General features: G+C 36.5%; 1 protein-coding gene across 1 annotated transcript; it reads right to left on the bottom strand.

Annotated features, from left to right (window-relative positions):
- Positions 1-639: 639 nt before the first annotated feature.
- On the bottom strand, positions 640-22,835 carry ARL5A (ARF like GTPase 5A). The gene is made up of 6 exons (XM_034425038.3): positions 19,462-22,835; positions 12,515-12,575; positions 10,786-10,933; positions 9,344-9,427; positions 7,872-8,023; positions 640-3,893 (listed from the first exon to the last, which is right to left on the bottom strand). The coding sequence occupies exons 1-6, from the start codon at positions 19,505-19,507 to the stop codon at positions 3,845-3,847; spliced, it is 540 nt and encodes a 179-aa protein (XP_034280929.1). The 5' UTR covers positions 19,508-22,835; the 3' UTR covers positions 640-3,844.
- Positions 22,836-24,635: the final 1,800 nt, after the last annotated feature.

A 24,635-nucleotide genomic window follows, 5' to 3' on the forward strand; every position in this document is an offset into this window, starting at 1 on the left:
ATATTGAGTATCAAGCATAAGTGAATATCCCATTGATTTTGGGTGTTGATGTCCAAAACTTTCATTTTTATCCTGCCTTTATTATTGTTTATAAATATCTCCAGGCAGCAAACATACTGATTACTCCTTAAAAATTAAAAATACAACTAAACTTAATCCAGAATTTGAGAAGTATTCATTTCTCTCTTGCCTAACATTTAGTTTTCCCTCTTCTAACATTCCAGCTTTGCTATAAATTTTTGTGATTCTTTATAAAAAGGACTAAAATAAAAACCACTAGTTGTAATAGTCAGGGTAGTGTGTTTCTTTTGAGCAGCAGCAGCTTCTATTGTACTTTGGAAACAACATGCAGTCTATTAATCATTCACCAAGGATCACTATCATGTGTATTACATAGCAGTTTACGTAGCCATTGATTGCATGATTCATCATCGCCATCCCCAAGTGAACTTTATCACTGCCACAGAGCAAGTTTAACGTACTACTGTTTCATACTTCTTTCTTTATAACAATATAACTTCCCAAATAGTAAGAGTTACTAAGCATATTAAGCTCCGCAAGTCCGACAAATCTGTCATCAATAGTTGGCATTTGTGTGGGCTGCTTTGCAGGCTGGTTTTACAGATAAGAGAGACTATATTTATCTTTCTAGTAATCCTTTATTTACAAAATTTACACATTAAGTAGGCATTACATATAGGCACAGAAGCAAGCATGCAGCCAGGGCTAATTTTAAAAACAAAGGAACCCCAAAATGATAATTCTTTCATCAACCTAAATCTAGAAACTAGTTATGTTCAGCTTGTCTTGGGTATATTATCCTGATCTGCTTCTTCCACTCTACAGATTAACATCAACCAACATCATTCACAGGTCCTATGGAAGCACAGGACACTTTTTTCCTTCCCTCTTAAAAATAGATGTTGTCTATACCTGATCACACAACGTGCACACAGCAATGTATGCTTTTCTCGTATATACGTACAGAAATTTTATTGTAATAAGCACGCATAAATCCTCTTGATAAAAAATCAAAAGTAGGAATGACACCCAAAGTCTCCCAACACATTTTAGAGGAATGGCAGTAACAGTTCAATTTGAAATTAATGCTCTCACATAGCTGTATGTATATAAAAATATACATGAAAACAAAAATGGGCTTTAGCTTTAAAGAACTGATTGATAATGTCTTGCTCTAAAATAAGATTAATTATCCAAAGGCTTTGTATTAAGCTTTCTTCTAACCCCTTTTCAGTGTATCCAACTGCCCGTTGCTAATTGATTCGAAGCTGAAATAAAGTTGTAAAAGCATCATTTTTGTTAATGCTAAGAGTCAGTCAAGAATCAGAGCTGGACTCTGTGGGTTTCTATGCTTTCAATGTTATTGAAGTCACTGAAAACAGAGGGTAAGTCACCCTTCTCACAACCATCTGCCATTTTATTCTTAGTCTGAGAGTCAAGATAAAAATGTCGGAAGGAAATTGGTTTTTTTTAATCTAGAGAAACCCATCCTGTTTGGGAACTCATGCACTCTCATTCATACTTGTTAAAGTTACTATGGGTACTTTGGTAACTTGGATATAGTCAAAAGTTTTATGAATTCTAGTTCAATTTTAACTATAATTATGTTTATGTTGAAACATAATTTTTCTCAGGGCATTCATCCGATGACAGGTGATTTTTTTTAAAAAAAATATTATGAATAGGAATCAAAGTGGCATGGAACAACTTACAAGAAGTTTAAATATTTGTTTATGCCACTTAAAAAAACATCTCCACAGCACTCTTGATTTCAAAGTTAAGAGTTATTTCAAAACCAGTTTGTGGTAAAACATTTTTTTTTAAAATTGTGTGCCATTTTTTTTTCTCCTGCCAAATACTGATATGTAGTTTAATGGCACTGCTAATTTTAAGAATGTCTCCAATCAGAAAAACTGATGAGCTGTTGTACAAAGCAGCCAGTGTATTGAATTCCAATCATTTAAATTGCTTTGATCCAACTTGAAATATACAAACCAAGTTATACTTAATGCCTGATTTTTTTAAAAAAAAGGAGGGGGGCGTTTAGTTTATCTGATACTAAGGATACACTTGTTTCTAAATAACCCCCTAAGCCTGGAAAGAATGCTAAGCACAACATTCAGAAGACTAAAATAATTTGTATTTTCCTATACCAGGCACCAACTTATTCCCCTATCCACCTTTACAATCATTGCAGCGTAAAGTAACAGGAAAATTAGTTTATTCATATTTTAATGCACTTCAAGTTTTGAAACAGGGAAGATATAAAACTGGAAAACTGCTTTGTAGGGTCCATGCATTTAGTTTAAATTTTCAATTTAAGGAGCAGATGAATAAAGTCATATAAATGTGTGTGCACGTGACACGGATACACAGTTGGGATGTTCCTAGAGAATCTGAAAAGCAAATGGCTCAATTAATATGCTACTAATATAGCTATTTATATTCTAGTCTTTGCCCCCTATAAAGTAGCAATGGAATTGATCAAAACGTAGCTGATCTTATCTATTAAATCAATAAGACTGGTCAAGATTTCTCATTCAAGTGACTTTAAGTGCAATTTAGTGTAATTACAAATTTCTGTTCATTTTAGGTGATCACATAAAGAGCATGTCAACAATTTCTCCAGAAGAAACTCCCAAGTTTATACCTATTCTGTGAAATTCCTAATTAGTCTATTTCTTTTAGACTAAACCCACTTTTAATTTCAACAAATGGGAATGTTCTATGCATACCACCAAGTATAAAGATGTTTTTGAACCACAGTGCATATTTCAGGTAACTCAAATGTTCTATTTGAAGCAATGCTTATCTCAGCAAATGCAATCGAAGTGTAAACTTCTAAATAATAATACATTGAATCTTAATTCTTTTGTGGTTGTTTTAAACTGCAGGATATACATAAAATAATACATAACCTGTATTTTTGTCTCGGTTGCTTTTGAGTAGTACAGAAAGGATAATGATATACTAGCAGCATCCCCCCACCACACCGCCTTTTTTAATAAACCATTACAAATTCAAATAATTTGACCCCAAACCTACTGCCACAGTGTGATACAAAACATTCCATGCACAGGGTTTTGATGACCTGGTTGAACATTCTCAGCATCCTGTCCAACTAGCAGCCCCCTCCTATGTATCCCAAAGCTTGCTACAGCTTCACCAAAGTTCTGGTGAAGATTGAGAGGAGTTAGAAAGTAGATAAAGAATTTGTCCTGACAGAACCTGCTCAGTGTCAGACAAAAAAGATTGGCTGTAACATATGGAACTCAAATAGGTCCAAAGTGGCTCAAATCACATACTGCCACTTAAGGAGTACTATGGACAGAATTAATGATATTAATCAATTTGCTCAACAGATTTTAATCAAGCTTAACATGAGGTATAATTACATAAAACATATAGTTCACATATAGGAACATTTTTGCACTTCTGAAACGCATCCCAGTCGGTTTCAATACTAGACAGTCAGTACCTGTACCACTGATTTTCTTTTCTGATTTGTGGAAATAATAAAGTCAGCATTTCAATTTAGTGAGTTAGACTTGAATAATAAAAAGTAAAAGTTAAAATTCTTTCCTTGTATTTGATCTCCGCACATTATTTCTTGATAAAAGAAAGGCCAACCACAGTATTTAAATGTCAGTTCAAAGAAATCATCGAAGAAAGTCAAGGCTGAATTTCCAATTTGTTTTTTCTTGTTTGAAATCTCTTAGGTAGCAAAAGAAAAAGTCATCTTGTTTTTATAAATATACAGAAGCCAATAATTCACAGCCAAATAGCCAGTTCTCTTTTGTACAATGTCTGTGCAGAGTTAGAATCATCTGATTTTAAGTCTTGACATCATCCATTCAAGTCCTTGGCATAATCTGGAAAAAAAAATTAAAGAAAAATATAACTTCATTAATACAGATCGTTTGTGACAAACTCCAAATCACAGCTATGGTTTTTTTTTTTGTTTTTTTTTTTTTGATATACTAGGGCTCCCATTCTCAGAACTTTACAAAATATATGGAAATCATATAAACTTCACTGAAGTAATGTGCTATAGCTCGTGACACTTTTCATTTTGAAATTCAGGAACAGATCTGAGTTCTTGTTTCTGGTAGGGAAAATGTGGTTTAACTGCCTCCAAAAGAAAACAATGTCGCACCAAAGTTTCAGCCCCAGTTGTGGTTGACAGTGGGGCGTGATTTTTCTTCCTCCAATTTAAAGGGGAAATCTGAAATTGACCAATCAGTCTTCCTAATGAGCTAGTTACAGAAACAGATATTTCTCTGATGGGAGCAACAGGGACGAGGGGTCTTTCATCAAGTTCGTAGCTCTGATGCAACCTAAATTTAGGGCCACTAGAACTGACCTTATTTATTTCTAATGCAATTTTTGGATTATAATTTATTCTTCAATTAGAGAGAGACTTTCTTAGATACAAGTAAGTATTTTTCTTTGGTGATTTTCATTAATTCTGGGATTGTACGGTAATATTTAGAAACGACTTGAGAATTTGACTGATTTTTTGCTTGCCTCACAAAAAGCTGAGAACTAAAGACATTAAAATATTTAAGTGGAAAGAAATAACTTTTCTTTTTTAAAGAGAGAATAGAAACAAACTCTTGTTGTGGGGAAGCTGACTTGTTTACATTATCAAATGTAAAACTAAACTTTGAAGGTCAATTATCATAGCACAATATGATTACTCTAAAGGAAATATTTGATTTATGGACCTGTGAAGTGCTTGAACTTTTTAATTCTTTACTGGAACCAGAAGTTACTACTGGTGATCAGCAAATCCCTCTGGAGAAAACTGAGGTGGATTTATTGGATTTACAAAGGCAATGGATGATCATTCAAAAACTGAGAATCTTACTGTAGGTTACCATTTCAAACTGAAATGTAAGAAATTTAATTGTAGTTATTTCATGGAAACTACAGATTATAAGAATTTCGAGAGAATTTTTGGACTTTTTGTGAGAAACAAACAATTTGGATTTGAGGATTTGAGGATTAGAGTTATGTGGAATTATAGAAGTAATGTAGATTATTGTTAATTTTAAAGTAAGAACTGGATGTATTTTTTTATCTATATGTGGAACAAAGAAAGTCAGAAGCCACTCTTTTTTTCTTTACTGTTTTCTTTTCCACTTTTATCTTGCTTTGTCTCAGATATTATAGTACCTTATTGTATTTATTATTAAACTTTAAACTAAGGTAGAATTTTTTTCCTTCTCTCTCTTCATCTTTTTTCCTCAAAGCTTTAAGGTTTAAAGAGTATTTTAATTGTATATGGGCTTTTTTTAGTGTACTGAGACATTTTGATGTTTCCCGCTATAAATTCTTTAGAAAATATATTAAATAAAAATTAAAACCCCAAATATTTTCTTGATATTACTTAGGTAACCTCTTAAGACTATATGGCAGTTACAAGGAGCAACATTCTTAGACAGTCAGAGATACACATTGTGATCAGAATACTATATTCCATTCTCCTCGAAGTCATCTTTGAAGAGCATTTGGAATGTCAATTGCTAAAATTGTGATGGCTAAGACTGCTAATGAACACATAGTAACATATTCAACTCATAACAATACTGAAAAATCGGTATGTTACCAACTGCTTTCTATACTCAATTTAGTAATTACCTTAAAGCCTGAGTATAACCAAAGTTCTTTGGCTTTGCTAGTTAAAACCCAGATCCTGAAATCTTTCATGGCTTAATCTTAGTTTCTCTTGGCAATTTACCCTTTACAATTTACCTACTGCAGACCATAAAACCTTGGAAGCTCCCAATGCTCATCTTTTAAAACTGAAATTTAAACAAAACATTTCTGCCAAAGAAAAAACATACTAACCATTATGTATTTAGTACTATCATACTGAAATATTTATAGAATCCTTGCTGCTCTCTAAACTTGGTTGTTTGTTTACAGGTATTTCATTACTCCACTAGGTAATATAATCAGTATTAGTCAGTGTGGGGTGTGCTTCTTGTGTATATACAATAGCTTGTTCTGCCAGTATTGGTGGGGGTGTGGTTTCCTCCTTTTCCTTTTTTGGGCTGTGGAGAGCATTTGTGCTCATTGGCAAATTAGAAATGTTAAGTCTATCAAAAAAAACAACCCATGCTTACAAAGTGCTTCATTACAAAAGTAACAACCCAACCTTCCTCAAGAGGAACTGTGGAAGAACATTACTTAGAGCAGGCATGTCAAACTAGTGGCCCACGGGCCAGATGCGTCAAATGCAACTAACGCTCACCCCAGCTCCACAAAGGCAAAAAAAGTCACGATACGCCATGATACGTCACGTGACACGATCGAGTTTGACATCCGTGACTTAGATGAAAACAAATTCACTTCAGCAATCAGAACTCCAGAAAAAAGAAAGATTGCCTAGACAACAGCTTCCAATTCACATAATTTTACAAAAATGCTTGACCATTCAATCCACTATAGCACAACCAAAAGAAGCTACAAAAAGGGTAACACTATTATAAACATCTCAAAAACAACCAACAGACTACCGTGTTTCCCCAAAAATAAGACCCTGTCTTATATTTTTTTGAACCCTGAAATAAGCACTTGGCCTTACTGCCATGCACTCAAAAGCCCAATTGGGCTTATTATCAGGGGATGTCTTATTTTGGGGGAAACAGAGTATTACAACCACATGATATCACCATAGTATGCCAACCATCTATTCTAAAGCCTTCCAAATTATCTTACATAACCCGAAATATCTAATAACCCATGGGAAAAAAACAGAGTCATCTTCAGCATATAATGTATAGACAGCCACTATATAGGTGAGACAGGCAAACGACTGGCAGAGCACATCCATGAACACCAAGCTGTAGTCAGAAAAAATGATGATAATTGTTACTCTCATAACACAGACAGATTTAACCATAGTTTCAGCTGGGAAACTGTGAGCAATTTAGACAAAATTGCCAAATCCAAAATTGTTAAATCCAAAAACACCAGAGAATTCCTAGAAGCTGAGCACTCAGATAAATCAGTTGTCAATAAACACAGAAATAAACTATATTTATACATCATTCAAAACAGATGAGAAGCCAAGAAGGGAACTAAAAACATCTAGACAAGTAGAGATTAACCTCACACAAAAATTCAAGCAGAAAACAATATCCTAATCAAGGAACTACAAAGGGGAAAACCTCACTTCCACCTACACTGGCAGGGCAAGCTACTGTATATAAACAGAACAAACCCCACACTCACTAGCACTGATGATGTTACTTAGATGAGTAATGAAATATATGCAAACAAATACAAATAGTCCTTAACTTACGACCACAATTGAGCCCAAAATTTCTGCTGCTAAGCAAGGCAGTTGTTAAGTGATTTTTACTCCATTTTGCAACTTTTTCTGCCGTAGTTGTTAAATGAATCTCTGCAGTTAAGTGAATCATGTGATCATTAAGTGAATCTGGCTGCCCATGCTGATTTGTTGGAAGGCAGCTAGGAAGGTTACAAATAATGTTCAGAGGATCCTGGGACAGTGCAACTGTCATAAATACATGTCAGTTGCCAAGTGCCTGAATTTTGATCACATGACCATGGGGATGCTATGATTGTAAGTGTGAAAACTCGTCATAAGTCACTTTTTTCAGTGCCCTCGTAACTTCAAACATTCACTAAACAAATGGTTTTAAATTGAGGACTGCCTGTAACCAAGCTAAGATAGCACCAAGGACTCCATAGTTGAATCGAGCTAAATATATTTTCTTATATTGACGTACTTATATCTGCAGAGCTTGGCATGATCTCATTACTTTATGTAGTAGATGTTTATTAAAAAAAGTATTCACAAACAAAATACTTCTTACCCTTCGCCAGTAAGAGCGCAGCATGCCTGGATGTGCCACTGGTGATCTTTAATAGATGTTAGTTTCAGGAACTGAGAAATTTCAGCTACAGTCATGCAGTTTTTAACATCCTGTTTGTTAGCAAAGATGAGCAAGCCTGCTTTTCTCAAGTCCTATAGTAAAATATATATATTCTCCGTTTTATTTCTTTCCTGTTATACCACTAAACTATTATATTTGTTGTTGTATTTAACACTTAAGATTTAAATTAGCACTGATTTTAAAATGCAGTAAACCAACACAAATTCTATGCAAAATCACACCAGAGCAGCCCCATGTCAAACAATCAGAATTCAACTAAAAGGTCACTTCCAGCAATTCTAAGAAATATTTACATTTAAACCTGAATGAATTTCTAAGACGGTAATGAACCATAGCTATGGAATACTGTCAAACATCTCTCTGTATATCCACACTTTTTATACAATGTAGGGATATCACTGTTCAGAGAATGTTGGTTCACATTTAGAAAATATTGTGATGTATGCAAAACCTAAATACTAACGACTTCTTAGAACAAAGGACCCTCTGTTGGTATTAAATTATTTCATATTAAATATGGGGGAAGAGGAATGTTGGTTTCGCTGCCTATACAGCTGTTGGTTTGCAAGTATGTGGGTATGTGGATGGACAAATTTCTTACCTTTAGTGCCTTTGATTTCCTAACCGAATGTGCATATATATTCCCCACCTACATTTAAAATCTGCAAATAGATAGCAAATCTGGCATCTACCTTGTCAAAGTCATACCAACTGAATTTAATTTCCATAATACAGCGTTTAAAATATGAGCATTTAAAAATAATGCTCTTTGAATTTTGAGCCATTATAAAAAATTGTAATGCTTATAAAACCTTCCTTTCTTTCAACATAATATAATAAAAAATAAATGAAAGAGAATCATTTGACTTTTATATGGCATTTTAGCCTAATATCCTAACATATCCTAATATGTAGGTGCTATCAAATAAATGCAATTATTTACACCATATATCACCTCTGCCACCATCTCCCAGAATACACTTACTTCACACAGACTATGACTGTTGCTGATGGTAGTTTTAATAACAAAAAGTATCATACTTTTAATTTCTCTTTAAGAAATTTGAGGCTAATGTTATTTTGGAAAACATACATACTAATTTCTACAACTACATTTTATTATTTCCCTAAATAATATGCAAAATCTTTTTTTAGTTTGTAGTGAAAAAGTCAGACATAATACATACTGTACTATTCTAAAAATTGTTATTAAATCTAGAAGTTCCCCACTCTTGGGGGGGGGGCAGGGGGGGCATCAGCGACGACATTTTTTAAATATCATTCTGGAGGTGATTACCAACATGGAAGTACAATCAGAAACCAGCCACAAAACTTAAGCATCAATTTAGGAATTGTTTCTGCTTCAGTCTAATTTTTAAAAAAGTGCTTACCTCATGTGCTAACATTTTATACAATTCTTCTTTAGTTACGGAAATTCTTTCTCTGTCTGTGCTATCCACAACAACTATCACAAACTGTAAGAATCAGAGATATTTGTAAATTAAGAATGTCCTTACATATTTTGAATCATAAATTAGAGAAAGATTGAAGCTGCTTCCATAAAAAAAAAATCCTTATAGAAACATTATCAATTAAGACAATTACAATATTGCAAGAATTGATAATTTGGAACACTAAATGAAACTGCCCAATCTAACAGAGAGTTGTGTGTAATTTTCTGAGGAGTGTATCCAATAGGCAATTGCCATATTTTTGGCAGCTGCATTAATTAGCAGTATTCTACTAAATATTAGAACACCATAACTACTGATCCAAATGTTCAATATAAACAAAAATTCTCAGAAAATTATTAATGCTAGCTTCGCAACCATGTTTTTAAGCAACACCTAAGTTCTTAGTGTTTTGTTTCTAACCCAGTAAAAAATACTGGGTTAGCATTTTTTCTGGCAGTATCTTAATTTGTATTTCTGAATTTATTTTTTTGTTTGATGTATTCTTTAGTTCACACTGATCCCAAAGATAATGCTGCTATGAGTCTGTCGCCTTCTTCACCTAAACAGCTCCAGCCAGCCTAGCCAGCCAGTGAGGAATCTTTAGCTCTCTTCATAATGACCCTGCACTAAGGTTTCAGGACCAAATCTTTCCTGCACTATTTGAAAGATACTATACGGTTCTTCAATTGGGTAAAGCTTATAAATAGTAGAGATAATTTCATAGCAGCCTCACTTCATGGAAGGACAGGTGTCATAGTTATCTATGTCTGTGACATACAGCTCTAATGTATATGTTCCCCAAGGGTTTTCAAGAATTATAAACCAAATGAATTAGAGATACCATATATCTTGAAAAAAGATGAAAACCATCCTACTCCTCCACATGCATGCTCATAAGCACACATATACACACATATCCTATTCTCATGGTCAGGAGGTTGTTGGTTCTGTCTCAAAATCTGCCCTATCATTTAACAGAAAAGTGAATTCTGATTTTGATTACTGAGCTAATCTCAAAGCAAGTACTTTCCCTCCAAAATATATTTTAAATGAGGTATATAAATTTCTTGGAAAAAGTGGGATTGTTAATTCTAAAAATAGTCACTTTTAATAGATACTTTAAATTAATAGGCTAATTTAAGTAAATAAAATTATTTTGTTTCATTTTAAAATCAACAAAGCAAATTATTGATTCATATCTTTAAAAGTTTTATATGAAATGACCCACAGCAATGTTTTAGAGCCACCATACCTGGGGTAAAAATATCCAAACAACTATTACAAGGCAGCAAAGAAACTATCAAAGGTTGTCTGGATTTCTGGATTTCAGATATGGTGCCCCTACTTCTAAGATTTCCCTATAGGAATTATACTCTTACCTCAGTATTTGTATAATATGTGTTCCATGATGATCGAAGAGATTCTTGGCCTCCAATATCCCACATAAGAAAACGTGTATTATTAACTACAATCTCTTCCACATTGCTACCTATTGTTGGGGAAGTATGCACTACTTCATTCATAGAACTGTAAAAGAAAAAAAAAACACATTTCATTCTACTCTAAATTAATAAAAATAATTATATTACCAAATATGATTATGTGCAAAACTTAAAATTTTCTGCTGGGGAACACTAAACACTTGAATAATGCTGAAATTTTCAGGTTTTTTCCTATTTATTTGAAGAAATATTTTCTTATTTTCTTTATAATTTTAATATGTAAAGCTTCATTTAGGGTTTACATTATAATTTTAACCTTTCCTACCTTGAACTTACAAGAAATCATGAGATTCTGGAGGGGGCAGCAAAAGGTCTGAAACAATGATCGAGTTAACTCATTATTTTAGAGAACCTGGCATATACTGTAATCAATAGTTTTTAGCAATAAGGAGAATACTGTAAGATATGTGTAAAGAACGCCTTTTTTGAGATCTTAAAATAAACTCTGCACAGCAATACAAATTTAGGCCACTGTTTAATTACAAAATGTCACCACAGTACACTACAACACTGTTCACAATTCTTCATAAAGACATACTAAAGGAAGATGTAATGAAACTGCAGTATCAAAATAAAATGATATGTCATGGAGAAATATTTGTAGTATTACAAATGTCTATAATTCTGGTTGCCACATTTGAACCAAGGCAGTGAATAGAAGGGCAACTTTTCTAAGCCCCAAATCCTGTTCGTGAGAACAAACACTCTGATAACAGAGAATATACAGCAAAAAACATTGTTATTCTGTTATTATATTTTGAAGGGAAGCAGCAAACAGTCCAATAGGGCAGAGAATAATATTGCCAGAAGCCCAACAAAAATTGAATATATTAAAATTTGTCCATTATGTATGAAATTTGCTGATGTCCAGTAAAACATAAATAATAGGATAGTAGTATATAAAATTATGAATATGAATAGACAGAAATGGAAAGGTACCATTATCCAAAATTCTGATGTATTTAAAGAAACTGGACAATATTATGTTCAATAAAATCTTCTCTCTCAACCCCTCACAGGGTTGTTTTGTGGGGAAATAAGAGGAGGAAGGTATGTTGGGATATGTTCACTGGCTTGAGTTATTTGTAAAAATAATAAAGGTGGGATATAAATACAAATATACATACATACATACCGTATTTTTCGCTCCATAAGATGCACCTTTTTTCCTTCCAAAAGTGGGTGTGCATCTGTCACCCAATATTCATGGGTGACAGATGCACAGCAGCGGTGAATGACAGCAGCGATCCCAGCCGCCTCAAACAGCTGATCAGTGGTATTCCAGGACGACGATCCAACCGCCAATCAGCTGCTCGGAGGTGAAGGCTCTAGCGTTCTCCGGCAGAGGCAGCAGACACAGAGGAGGCAGGCTGTTTGCTGCAAGGACACTAGCCAGATGAATACCGCATGGACGCTGGGAGGCAGAGACAGATTTTTTTTTCTTGTTTTCCTCCTCTAAACCTAGGTACATCTTTTGGTCAGGAGCATCTTATGGAGCGAAAAATACAGTACATACATACGGAGATTTCAGCCTATTGCTGTCAAGGGCAGCATTTTAAATCAACAAGGCAATTCAAATCACTTGTTCAGGTTACTTTATACTTACAACTGATAAAGAATAGTAGTTTTTCCAGCATTATCAAGCCCAACTATTATCACTTTGTGCTCTGCAATGAAAAAAAAGAAAAAGAAAAAAGAATGGTTGAGCATATAATCATGTTTCATGCCTCACACATCCTTGCTACTGGAAAAACTACCTGAAGTTGATGGGAAATGCAACCCAAAGTATCTGGAAGTCACTAGGTTGCCTATTTCTAGTCACACATTCACTGATTCTATAATCACCCATTTCAATTGTTCTTACTGTGAACTGTACAGACAATCCTTGACTTATAACTGTAATGGAGTCTGCCCATTATGGTCATAAAGGTGTTGTCTGAGCTTGGCTGTTTTCTAGCACTGGTGTTACCTAGTTTGATAATGTTAAGGCCTGCAAGTTCAAAGATCATTTGAGCATTTTTTTATTTCCAACTTTATTCTTTTCAAAATATATTCCACCCATTGTTATTATGAACTTTAATTTACTTTCTAAAGTTATTCTTCAAATATCAAATCATATTCTGGTATATAAAAACCAGTAGTATGATATAAAAATTAGACAAGTAGGCAAATGTATAAGTTACAAACCTTGTCAGTGTAATATTATTCAACCAAAATTTAGCACTACAAAAACCCCCAGAGTCTTAGATTCCCATACCACTTCTGTAGCATCCCCAAAAAGTTTTACAACTTCCTTTTTAATTTTAGATTAAAGCAGTTGGTTGTGACACCAGAATCTACACAAATTCTAGTTGTTATTAACTATGATTTATGGTACTGTTTGTAACATTTATTTTATTTATTTATTTTATTAAACTTGTATGCCGCCCTCTCTCCCAAAGGACTCAGGGCGGCTCACAACGATAAAAAACACATAAAATTCAGTATTCACGTTGAGGGCATCACTGGGCTGATTCGGGGTGGATATAAAAAGTTGGGTATCATCGCATACTGATGATACCCCACCCCGAAACCACAGATGATCTCCCCCAGTGGCTTCATATAGATGTTGAACAGAAGGGGAGAGAGGACCGACCCCTGAGGGATCCTACATGTGAGGGGCCTCGGGGCCGACCTCTGTCCCCCCCAACACTGCTTGCGAACGCCCAGAGAGGTAGTAGAACCACCGTAAAACAGTGCCTCCCACTCCCAACCCCTCAAGGCGCCGCAGGATACCATGGTCGATGGTATCAAAAGCCACCGAGAGATCTAATAGGACTAGGACAGAGGAATAACCTTTGTCCTGAGCCCTCTAGAGATCATCCACCAGCACGACCAATGCCATCTCCATGCTGTATCTGGGCCTGAAAACCTACTGGTACGGGTCCAAATATATTGCTTCATCCAGGGCCAACGGGAGCTGACGTGCCACCACGCTCTCAACAACCTTCGCAATAAAGCGAAGGTTGGAGACAGGACGGAAGTTATTCAAAATAGCTGGTACTGAAACATAGTACTGTTTCCATGTTTTGGAAATTTTCTGGTTTTACTATACGGCATCAAGATTAACCACTATTTCAGATTTGGAAATAACACTAATCTAAAAAAGAAATATTCCACATTTGACTGACAAAGATAGTAGTAACAAAGCCTGAGAGTTACTGTGGTTTCGTAGTACTGAACCATAATTCAATACGATATTCAAATTAAACGAATAGTAACTCTAACACATCACTAGTTCCTTTATTTTGATTGTTCATAGAAAGTTAGGGCAGATATTCAAATAACATTGTTTTATCTATGGAGCCTCAATTCTCTCCCCACAATGTGAACTGAGAATTCAACCTAAAAAACACATAAGTGTCTTTTCTACCAAGCATACCATTTTTTAGATATTCAGATGAATTTTCTACTGAGGTTCCCTTAATGTTAGAATTCTTTACAACATTAAATTAAAATCAACTACATTGGGGTTGTTGTTGTTGTTTTTGCTTTAAATAGAGAATATAAGAAAAAAATATCTATATTTTTTTATAAGTGGAAGTATTAACTTCAAATAGGACTCATATTAAAAGTTTTTTTATTATATATATTCCATTCAAACTGAACAATAATTCAAAGGTTAGATTAAATAAAAGTTTTTAATATATTTGAAACAGAAAATTTTCTCTCACATGTTTCAGTTAACTACTTTCTTCTGACAAATCCATTATAGGCAGAATTATATCAGACAACTACTTTTTCACCAACTGCACAATGCAGAAAGGCAATTCAAATGAAATATTATTTCCATGCATTTGTTTACACTGTCTTTTTTATATGTGAAAGACACCACTGTAACGGCCTAGGATGAATTTGTTAGTATATGTAGTCCTTGACTTACAACAGTTCATTATTGACCATTCAAAGTTACAACTGCACCAAAAAAATGACTTATGACCATTTTTCACACTTACAATTTGTTGTAGCATCTCCAAAGGCATGTATTCAAAATTTGGATACTTGGTAACTGACTCATATTTATGACAGTTTTAGTGTCCCAGAGTCATGTGATTTGCTTAACAACTGTGGCAAGAAAGGTTGTAAAATGGGGCAAAAGTCATTTAACAACTGTCCCACTTAGTAATAGAAATCTTGGCTCAATTGTGGTTGTAGGTGGAGGACCAACTGTTATTGATCTCCCAAGATATAACAAGCAGCACTTTGCTTCAAATTGAGTCTATAAGTCAGCGAAAGACAGTGCGCACACTGCTATTCCATCTTTTCCCATTCCCAACTCAAATTAAGGAGCATCCTTCTCCTCTCCCAACAAGGGCCCCCTTGAAAAAAAACACAAGCACCAACACCTGAATGGTACATAGCTAAAAAAAGCATATTGACCAAATCATTGGACTTTTGCTTGTTTTTGTATGGCCCTTGGTTTCTGAACTTGTGTTAAACAAGAAAACAGTGGCTAGAATTAGTAGAATTGACTTAATTACTGGTTTTTTCCATATGAAATCATCTTAAATTTTCTCAAACAATTGATGAAAAAGGCCTAAACATTTAGTTAAGTATTAAATAGGTTCTTTTTAAAAAAAATGCCAGCTTGCTGGGTATTTCCTTATCATTTGTGGTTATCCCTGTCCAAACAAGGATATGCAACTATAGTGATCCTGCTTTACTATTTGTATTATTTGATAATATAGGGGTTGGTTTCTGAAAACAGACAAGATATTTCAACTTGTATAAAATATGGTTATCAGATACTTTTGCCTCAGGCATTGTGATTTGATTTCATTTTATTTCTAAGCCCTATTCATGTTCCTACTAGAATTAACTTAAAACTTACTTGGCAGAAAGTAAATGCATCTTATTCCATATGTATCTACCCAAGATAAAGGCTTTCTTTCAAATGTCTTGGGCTTATCTCTCTACATAGCTTTATTGGTGCCCATATTATTACTTTTTGGTACTAGATTAATATTTCTATCTCCACAGACATTTTTATACCCAGATTTTGGCAGCATTGTATTTTTTAGCTTGGTATTAAATGGTAAAAATGTAGTAGTGGTATTGTGTTTATTATAATATTTTGATGAATGTTAGATTCTGTTTTATGCAGTACACAATTTTATTTACTTAGTAATAATACTTATAGTATTAAGTAATACTTATAGTAATTTTACTGTATTTTGTTTTGAGTTTTATTGTGTTATCCTGGAGAAGATTATTAAGAGTCAACACTAACTTGATGACACATAATTGGTCATAATTTAATTTCGGTGATATATCTAAATAATTATTCAATAGTTTTTCATTCTAATAATGGAATTACTATAATGCAGAAATGCAGATCAGCTGTTATATTACATTTAAAAGCAATCAAAGTAGTCACTGCATGACTGACCACACATGCGTAATAACCACATGAACTAATTTCTCTCAAATAATAATTAACTCCTAAGGGAAAGAAACAATGGCAAAGCAATGACACAGGATGCTTAATTAAAGACTAAAGTTAAAATTTTGCAGAAAATTTTCTTCTGCAAGATCCAAACATTTGACTATTTCCTTTTAACTCTAAGTGAAACTCAAGGAGTCACTGGTCTTTGTGTGCATGGCAATATAAAACATTTTATTTGCAGAGATAGTCCTCAACTTACAACCACAATGGAACCTAGAATTTTGATCATAAGTCATTGCAGTTGAGGCACCACATGACCAGACTCGATTATAAGAGCATTTTTACAATGACCGTAAAGCGATTGCCATTTATAAAGCTAATCACATGAGCATTAGGCAAATCCATTCTTCCAAATGGGCATTTTTTGCTAGAAACTAGCAAAAATTGTGACAAATCACAATCAATTGTAAATGTGAGCCAGCTGCCAAGGATCCAAAATGTGGGAGAGCAGCAGTCATAATTTTGAGGACAGGTTGTAACTTTTGAAAAGTCCATCATAATTTTGAACGGTCATTAAACTAATTCTATATTGAAGATACTGTATATGTAACAAAATTATCAGAATTTTTCTGTAAGTCTGAGAAGCATCAAAGTAATGAATGAAATAAGTCAGTCTTACAGTTTCAGAAGGATACATACATTGCCTATCTACCCAATACACACATACAGTGGAACTCCTATTTGCCCAATTCTTCCCTATCAGTTAAGCTCCTATTATAGCATTTCAATTATTCATGGGCAGAAGCAAGAGAGCTGTATCCTCAGCTCTCAGAGTTGGTTTCAAGTGGCACCTGCTCAGATAACACAGCTCAAATGCTGCAAGAAGCAAACAGTGTTTTTCCCCCTTAAGTACATAAAAGATGGAAACAAAATAACCAAAATCAACCTCCAGAATTCTGTAGGTAAGAGAGTTTCTATTTACCTTTTATCTAATTCTTTTACACCCACCCTCTGAACTATTTCCATGTGTTCAAGCTTAAGTTTTCAAAGGAAATTCTATATTTGACAAACAAATGTAGCCAATATTCCTTAACAATGTTATACTACACAATTAATTTAATACTATTCCATTATTTTTATTCTATTTTACATTTAATAAAGTCTTAATAAGTTTTTAAAGAATATAATTTCAATACATCAAAACTAAGATTCTGTAACTTTATAGAACTATTTTGTTAAACTACAAACCTGTAGCAAACCCAAATTTACTAATTTATCATAAGCTTAGTGCCCACCTAAAAAAAACCAACATTACATCACACATTCAAAAATCTTTTTCCTGACATTCAATCACCACAAATTATTTTGGCACATTTGAAAAAATATTTAACATAAGATAAAAAATACTCTGCTGAATTTGACCACAGGCCTAATAGTCCAGCAAGATGCATATTAAAAGCACACAACCAGCAAGCAAGGGTAATACCACTCTCCTCTTAACATTTTAAACAGTTTACAATATATAGTTTTCATTACTTCTCTCCTACAGATTTACCTAATCCTCCTCTGGAGTCATTCAAGATAGTGGTCATAACTATGCTTTGTGTGCTAGTGAGTTCTAGGTTTAATTATGTAAACTATGAAGGAATTCTCTCTCTGTAGGTTCATATAAAGCATTAGAGAAGAGACATGCAATATCTGAAGGATTGATAAATCCACAAAAAAGTGATTAACCTATGAAGCCAATCATTTATTCAATAGCCACACTGCTTACCATAAAAGCTAATTGTTTTTAAACAGGAATTTATCTGTTAACATATTACTATTGCTGTTCTCCCTCAGCCTCCAGTTAATAAACCGCAATTGTGAAATACAATGTTTCTCTTTTTTTAAGCAGCTCCAAAACAGGATCCCCAACCACTTTCAGGCTTTGCTTTCAAAATGTAAGCCAACATGGGATGCAGGTTGGAGAAAGAGGTAAACCATTATTTCAACTATGCAATGTTTCCAAGACTATAAGTATGTAATCTTAAAAAATTAAGATTTTTTAAGCAGGGGACCACAATTTTAATTTAAAATTAAAAGCAGGGGACCACAAATGGTTGGCCAAGATGGTAATAACATAGTGTCATGTACTGTTACTATACTGCCTTTTCTAATAGAGTGGAACCTTGATACTCAACTGCTTTGAAACTCATCAAATTTGATACTCAATGCATTTTGACATGAAAATGTTGTCCCGATACTCATCATTTCTTTGGTACTCAATTTACAAGCCAGAACTTGACGGTGTTGGCTGCCTTGTGACTTACTACATTATTCCTTATGGGAAAAATGTGTTTGTACTCATCATGCCTCCCAAAACCAATGAACAATCAGTACCAAGGTACCTTGGAGGTCTTCTTATCCAACCCCTGCTCAAGCAGGAGACCCCATACCATTCCAGACAAGTGAAAGCCCCCAGTGTTGGAGCACCCACAACTTCTGGAGGCAAGTTGTTCCACTGATTAATTGTTCTGTCGGGGAATTTCCCCTTAGTTCTAGGTTGCTTCTCTTCTTGATTAGTTTCTGTTTCTTCTTGCCTGCCTTCATCAGATGCTTTGGAGAATAGGTTGACACTCCCCCCCTCTTGTTTGTGGCAGCCCCTCAAATACTGTAATACTGCTATCACGTCACCCCTAGTCCTTTTTAGACTAGGCACACACAATTCCTGAAACCGTGTCCTTCATGTTTTAGACTCCAGTCCCTTAATTTATCTTTGTTGATGTTCTCTACACTCTTTTATTAGAGTCTCGGTTATGGGGCTTTTATCTAACTCTACCTCCCCCCCCACCCTCGCCCCCAAAGTGGTGCTGGGCGTTTCCCAGACGCGTTGCAACTCCCATAATCCCATCGGCCAACAAGGCTAGGACGCGTCGGGGTAGAAGCCCAAAGCACCCCGGTTGGAGGTGGTTTCCGGGACTAGACGCCGGGAACCGAACCGACCGCGTTCAAAGCGCTCTTTCTCCTCCCCCTCAGCCCTTGGTTTTTGTTTTTGTTTTTTTAACAGGGGTCGCCCTGGTTGCCTCACGGCCAGGTCAGCCGCCTGCCTTCCCCCCACCCCCCACCCCCACGGCCTTCCTTCTCACCCTGGTGGTTAAACAGCCTCCATATCCGGGTGAAGAGGATTCCCATGCTCAAGCGGCCGAAGCTCAGGCTGCCCCCTCGGCAGCTCCCTGCGCCCCGCAATCTCGGTCTCCGCGCTCTTCCGCCCGGGCCCAGCCCGCGGCGGCTCACTGTCGGGCCCAGAGCCCCGGCAGGGCTCCGTGGCGAGGAGGAAAAGCAGACAACAGGCAGGTCGGCGCGGACTGAAGGAAGCGGTGCAGGCCCCGCGCCCTCGAGGCTGTCGTCGTCGCCGCCGCCGCCGTCGTGGTCACCCGCAGCAACGCAACCGCGCGCCCCTGGCCGCTCCTCACGGACATCGCCGCCGGCCTGGCCTCGCCGCAACTTCTTAAGGGCCTCCTTCTTTAGGTTTCGCTTTTCCAGGCCTACGCGGTCCTAAGGGAGAGGATAGCTGCCGTAGAATGAGCCTCGTCGGACGCCGTCCAGGAGACGGGGAAAGCGCGCGCCGGGACAATTTTACCGGCCCAGCGGGCTCTCGCCCGCCCTCCCGCGCGCGCCTCCCCTTCAGCAAATCTATGGCTTTTTGGGTTTAAGAGGGAGGGGGAGGGAACAGATGGGAGCAAGCATTAGTAGGCGGGGCTACAGAAGGGGCGGGGGGGGGGAAGCGCTCATTGGCGCGCGCTGAGTTCCTCGCTAACTATATCAAGCGAGAAACGCTAAGCCCGTCCTGCGTTCCCGTCTTCGTTGATTGGAGGAGAAGCGTTCCTGGGCGGAGTTTGGCAAGAGGTTCGTTGTATCTGTGTTTGGGGCGACTGGGGAGAGCGAGGTTGGGCTGAGCGAGTGTCGTTTAATTTAAAAAAAAATGTGGAACTCTTATTATTGTCGCCTTGTTTGGCTAACTTGAAAAAAAGGAAATTTCGTTGGGGGGGGAAAAAAAGGCAGTTCCTCTGATTTTATCATGTCCTGATCTATTGCTCATCTATTGCACTGATCTTGAGGAGGAGATTTGGAAATATATGTGCAGTATAGAGGGGTCCAGAAATGAATCTATGCATTTGTATCTAGCTCTAAACTGACAGATCAGTGTATCCCTTGTCCGATATACACGTTTTATTTATTCATTTGCTAAATTTATTACCCTACTTTTTGCTCAGAATTCATTCGGTTTATTTTGTGGCTTCGATTTCTTTTCCGATTTTTCCTTAACTTGATCCTACATTGTGACTGGATAACCTCCACGTTCATATGCTACTCTTTCCTTCTCCAGATTTAGCATCTGCAATTTATTTTATTTTTATTTATTTCATTAGATTTATATACCGCCCTACTCCCGAAGGACTCAGGGCGGTGAACAGCCAAAAAGATAAAACACACAGATTATAAAATTTAAAACAGTATAAAATTGTATTAAACAATTTGGCCCGAGACGAATTAAAACATCTCCATATTTAAAAACAGATTTAAAATTACTCATATACCGTTTAAAAGGGAAAGTTTTAAACTTTCATGGTCTGTTCTAGTATCTCCATGGAAAATCCTGACTGGCTGGATTATAATTTTTCATAATTTCTTTCCTATTATGCAGTTGATTTGATTCCAATCGGGTGCTGTCCAGGAATAGAGTTTGTGCTTGTGTTGCTTGAAGAAGGTATTAGCAATGAACAAAGTTCCCTTTGCAGTATTCGATAGACCAATCCATTTCCCCAACTTTTGCATTACCTTATTACTAACATTTTGCCTTTCTAGAAGGTCCTTTCGTACTTCTTCCAAATTGCTACAACCTAGTGTTTTCCACTACTGTGCTTATAATAAGAGTAGAGGTAGTAATCCTTGAGTTATGACCACAATTGAGCTCAAAATTTGTGTGGCTAAGTGAAACATTTGTTAAGCGAGTTTTGCCTCATTTTACGACCTTGCTTGCCACAGGTGTCAAGTGAATCACTGAAGTCCTTAAATTAGTAACACAGCTGTTAAGTGAATCTCGCTTCCCCATTGACTTTGCTTGTCAGAAGGTCGCAAAAGCTTATCACATGACCACAGGGCATTGCAACCATCATAAATATGAACCAGTTGCCAAGCATCTGAATTTTGATCATGTGACCATGGGGATACTGCAATGGTCGTAAGTGTGAAAAACTCTCATAAGTCACTTTTTTCAGTGCCATTGTAACTTTGAACGGTCACTAAATGAACTGTTAAGTCGAGAACTACCTGTATATAGTCTATATCACTGAGATTCAACATATATCCACTAGTTCTAGAAGATATGATCCATTTACATGGAAGTAGCTGAATAAATGTTTAGCTATCTGCTTTTTGTGTGTCAGTATCACTCCATTCCTGTAGTGATCTTATGCCGCAAAGCGTATGCCCTATATCAATTTGATTTAAGATGTCTGATTCTGATCTAAGTTTGCTTATTTCTAAAACATTTCTGAAACAATCAGTATGCTTCTTTTCCACTATGACAGATTCAATGGTTTCATAGTCCCTGTTTTTCCACATACTATGTTCCTATCATATGTATCTTTTCTTTACTTGGCACCATCAATAACCAGCTTTCCCTGCAGCTTTGCTGTGGATCTGTCCTTGCTGTCAGATCTCTTGTAGAGATTCTGTGCTCTTTCACTATCCTTTTGAAATTTGGTTATTGATAGGGGGGAAGGTAGGTAGGTTACCATTTGATACCCAATCTTCCTAAATGCCTTAACAGTAAAGTGTAAAGGTTCCCCTCGCACATATGTGCTAGTCGTTCCCGACTCTAGGGGGCGGTGCTCATCTCCGTTTCTAAGCCAAAGAGCCAGCACTGTCTAAAGATGTCTCCGTGATCATTTGGCCGGCATGACTAAATGCCAAAGGCACACGGAATGCTGTTACCTTCCCACCAAAGGTGGTCCCTATTTTTCTACTTGCATTTTTTACGTGCTTTCAAACTGCTAGGTTGGCAGAAGCTGGGACAAGTAATGGGAGCTCACCCTGTTATGCGGCACTAAGGATTTGAACCGCTGAACTGCCAATCAACAAGCTTTCAATCGACAAGCTCAGCGTCTTAGCCACTGAGCCACCGCGTCCTCATCCTAAATGCCTTAGCCAAGTCTATACAGAACGTTGCATTTTTTCCCCCATAGAAATACAAAAGTATTTCCGCTTGCCATCCTTTGGAATTGATTTTGAGGTTCCTTCTTTTAAGGATTGGTCATCCTCATTCTTGAAGAGCTAGCCTTTATCCCCTTCCTTTTTCACCTTAATGGGATGGGTGGCCCAACCAGGAGTTTTATTTATGACTTTATATAAAGTTGCCCATCTCATGTTCTTACTCTGGGTGAGGTAGACAATAAAACAATCCAAATAGATAAAAAAAACAATTAAAAATACAACCAAAATAAATAAAAAAACAAAAACAAAACAACCCCCCACAAAAAAATAAATTTAAAAGGTTTTTTAAAAATGGCAACAACGAAAAAGTAAAGTGAGTTCATTTAGACAACCATAATATAACCATCTAGCAGGCTCTGCTGTATCATGGAATTCTTCAGCCAGTTTATAAGACTTTGTTTTGAGGACTTTTTAGAAGGCCAACAATATTATTGCTGTTGAGCCATGGTGGCGCAGTGGTTAGAATGCAGTATAGCAGGTTAACTCGCTGCTCACTCCAGGAGTTCGATCCTGACCGACTCATGGTTAACTGAGCCTTCCATCTTCCCAGGTCAGTAAAATGAGGACACAGATTGTTGGGGGCAATATGCTGACTTTTTAAAACACTTAAAGTGGGATGTATATAACTAGCTATATAAGGTATATGAGTCTAAGTGCTATTGCTTTTGCTATTATATTGGTATTGTCAGAGTTACTGTATTAGAAGTACTGAGCCTTTTCAGCACATCAGAGTGTTAACCTCAGAGGAGGCACATCTACCAAAGGGTATTATTCCTTATTTATTACTTACTTTATATATTATATCCTATTATTTACACATCTCAACATGATTTCCAGTCAATTAAAATGTAAACCACAGTACATTATAGAATTGGAAAATGCTCAATCAGAAACCGCAAAAGAATAATTATACAAAAAGTGTCTACAATATTCATGCCCCCCTCCGCCCCCCAAAAAACCTGTGTAACACTTGCTTTAAAAATGTAATTGTAGGAGCTTCATCATTTTTCTGGGAAAGAGAGAAAAACTTTACAAAGTACCGTACCAGTAACTGCCTAAAAGGCCAAGTCATGAGAAACTACCAGAGGGCACTCTTTTATTTCCATTACATTTCCAGATCTATAATCTTCCTGATCAACCCAGAATGTAATGGCAAAGGCATTCTTTCATTTAACGCAAGTTTTAAGGGCCATATACTGCATGTCAAAAGCACAATCTTGCCCTTGGTTCAAAATTGGCAGCCAACACAGCTGCTTCAGCCAGTGGCCCTCTCAGCAACCTAGCCAACATCTTCCACACCAGCTGCAGCTTCAGATCAAATGCAGGCGCACCACGCATAAAATCCATCGCAGTAATCTGAGAATATGAATGTGAGACCCACTGTAGCTCAGGCTTTCCCTGTCCAACCAAAGGTAGCTGGGAGATCGGCCAATCTTGCTGATTGACATTTTTAGCCCTGAGAAATCATTTGGGCTCCAAAAATAGGTGACTTTAGGAGAAGGGAGTGTTCTTTGGGAGTTTCAGAAGTATTCAGAGATCCATCTTCTAGCAAGAGCTCCTGCTGAATTTCGATTTCCAGCACTACATATCTTTTGATGACCACCCAGTGACCCTAACTTAATTTGCAGGCCAGGATACTGTGATTAGCGGCACCAAAAATTGCTGAAGGAGTAAGCAAAGTCAACTCTTTTGCAGGTGGTCATTTCTCAGGGCAGTCATGACTGATTCTGTCCCAGCAGGGTTTATAGGCAGTGCCGTGTATGGCTCTTAACTCTGGAAAGAAAATGGCATTGTCTCAAGCAGAGTCTGATGATCCCTCATAATTTATTTACATCGCAACCCATGCTATGTTTGTTTAGAAGTAAACCCCACTGATGTCAAGGATTTTGCCAAAGAAAAGAGGATTCATAAAATGGCATGTGTGAATTACCCTGTAATTACAAGTAGTTCCAAGTTCAGATCGGTGTGGTTACTGGCTAAAGTGTTACACCAGGAATGGCGAAAGCCTTATGCAAATGCAAAAGATGCAAAAGCTTATGTGATG

This window comes from Pantherophis guttatus, chromosome 1 (genome assembly GCF_059756535.1).
Source record: "Pantherophis guttatus breed Tessera chromosome 1, ASM5975653v1, whole genome shotgun sequence".
In the NCBI taxonomy this organism is placed as follows: Eukaryota; Metazoa; Chordata; class Lepidosauria; order Squamata; family Colubridae; genus Pantherophis; species Pantherophis guttatus.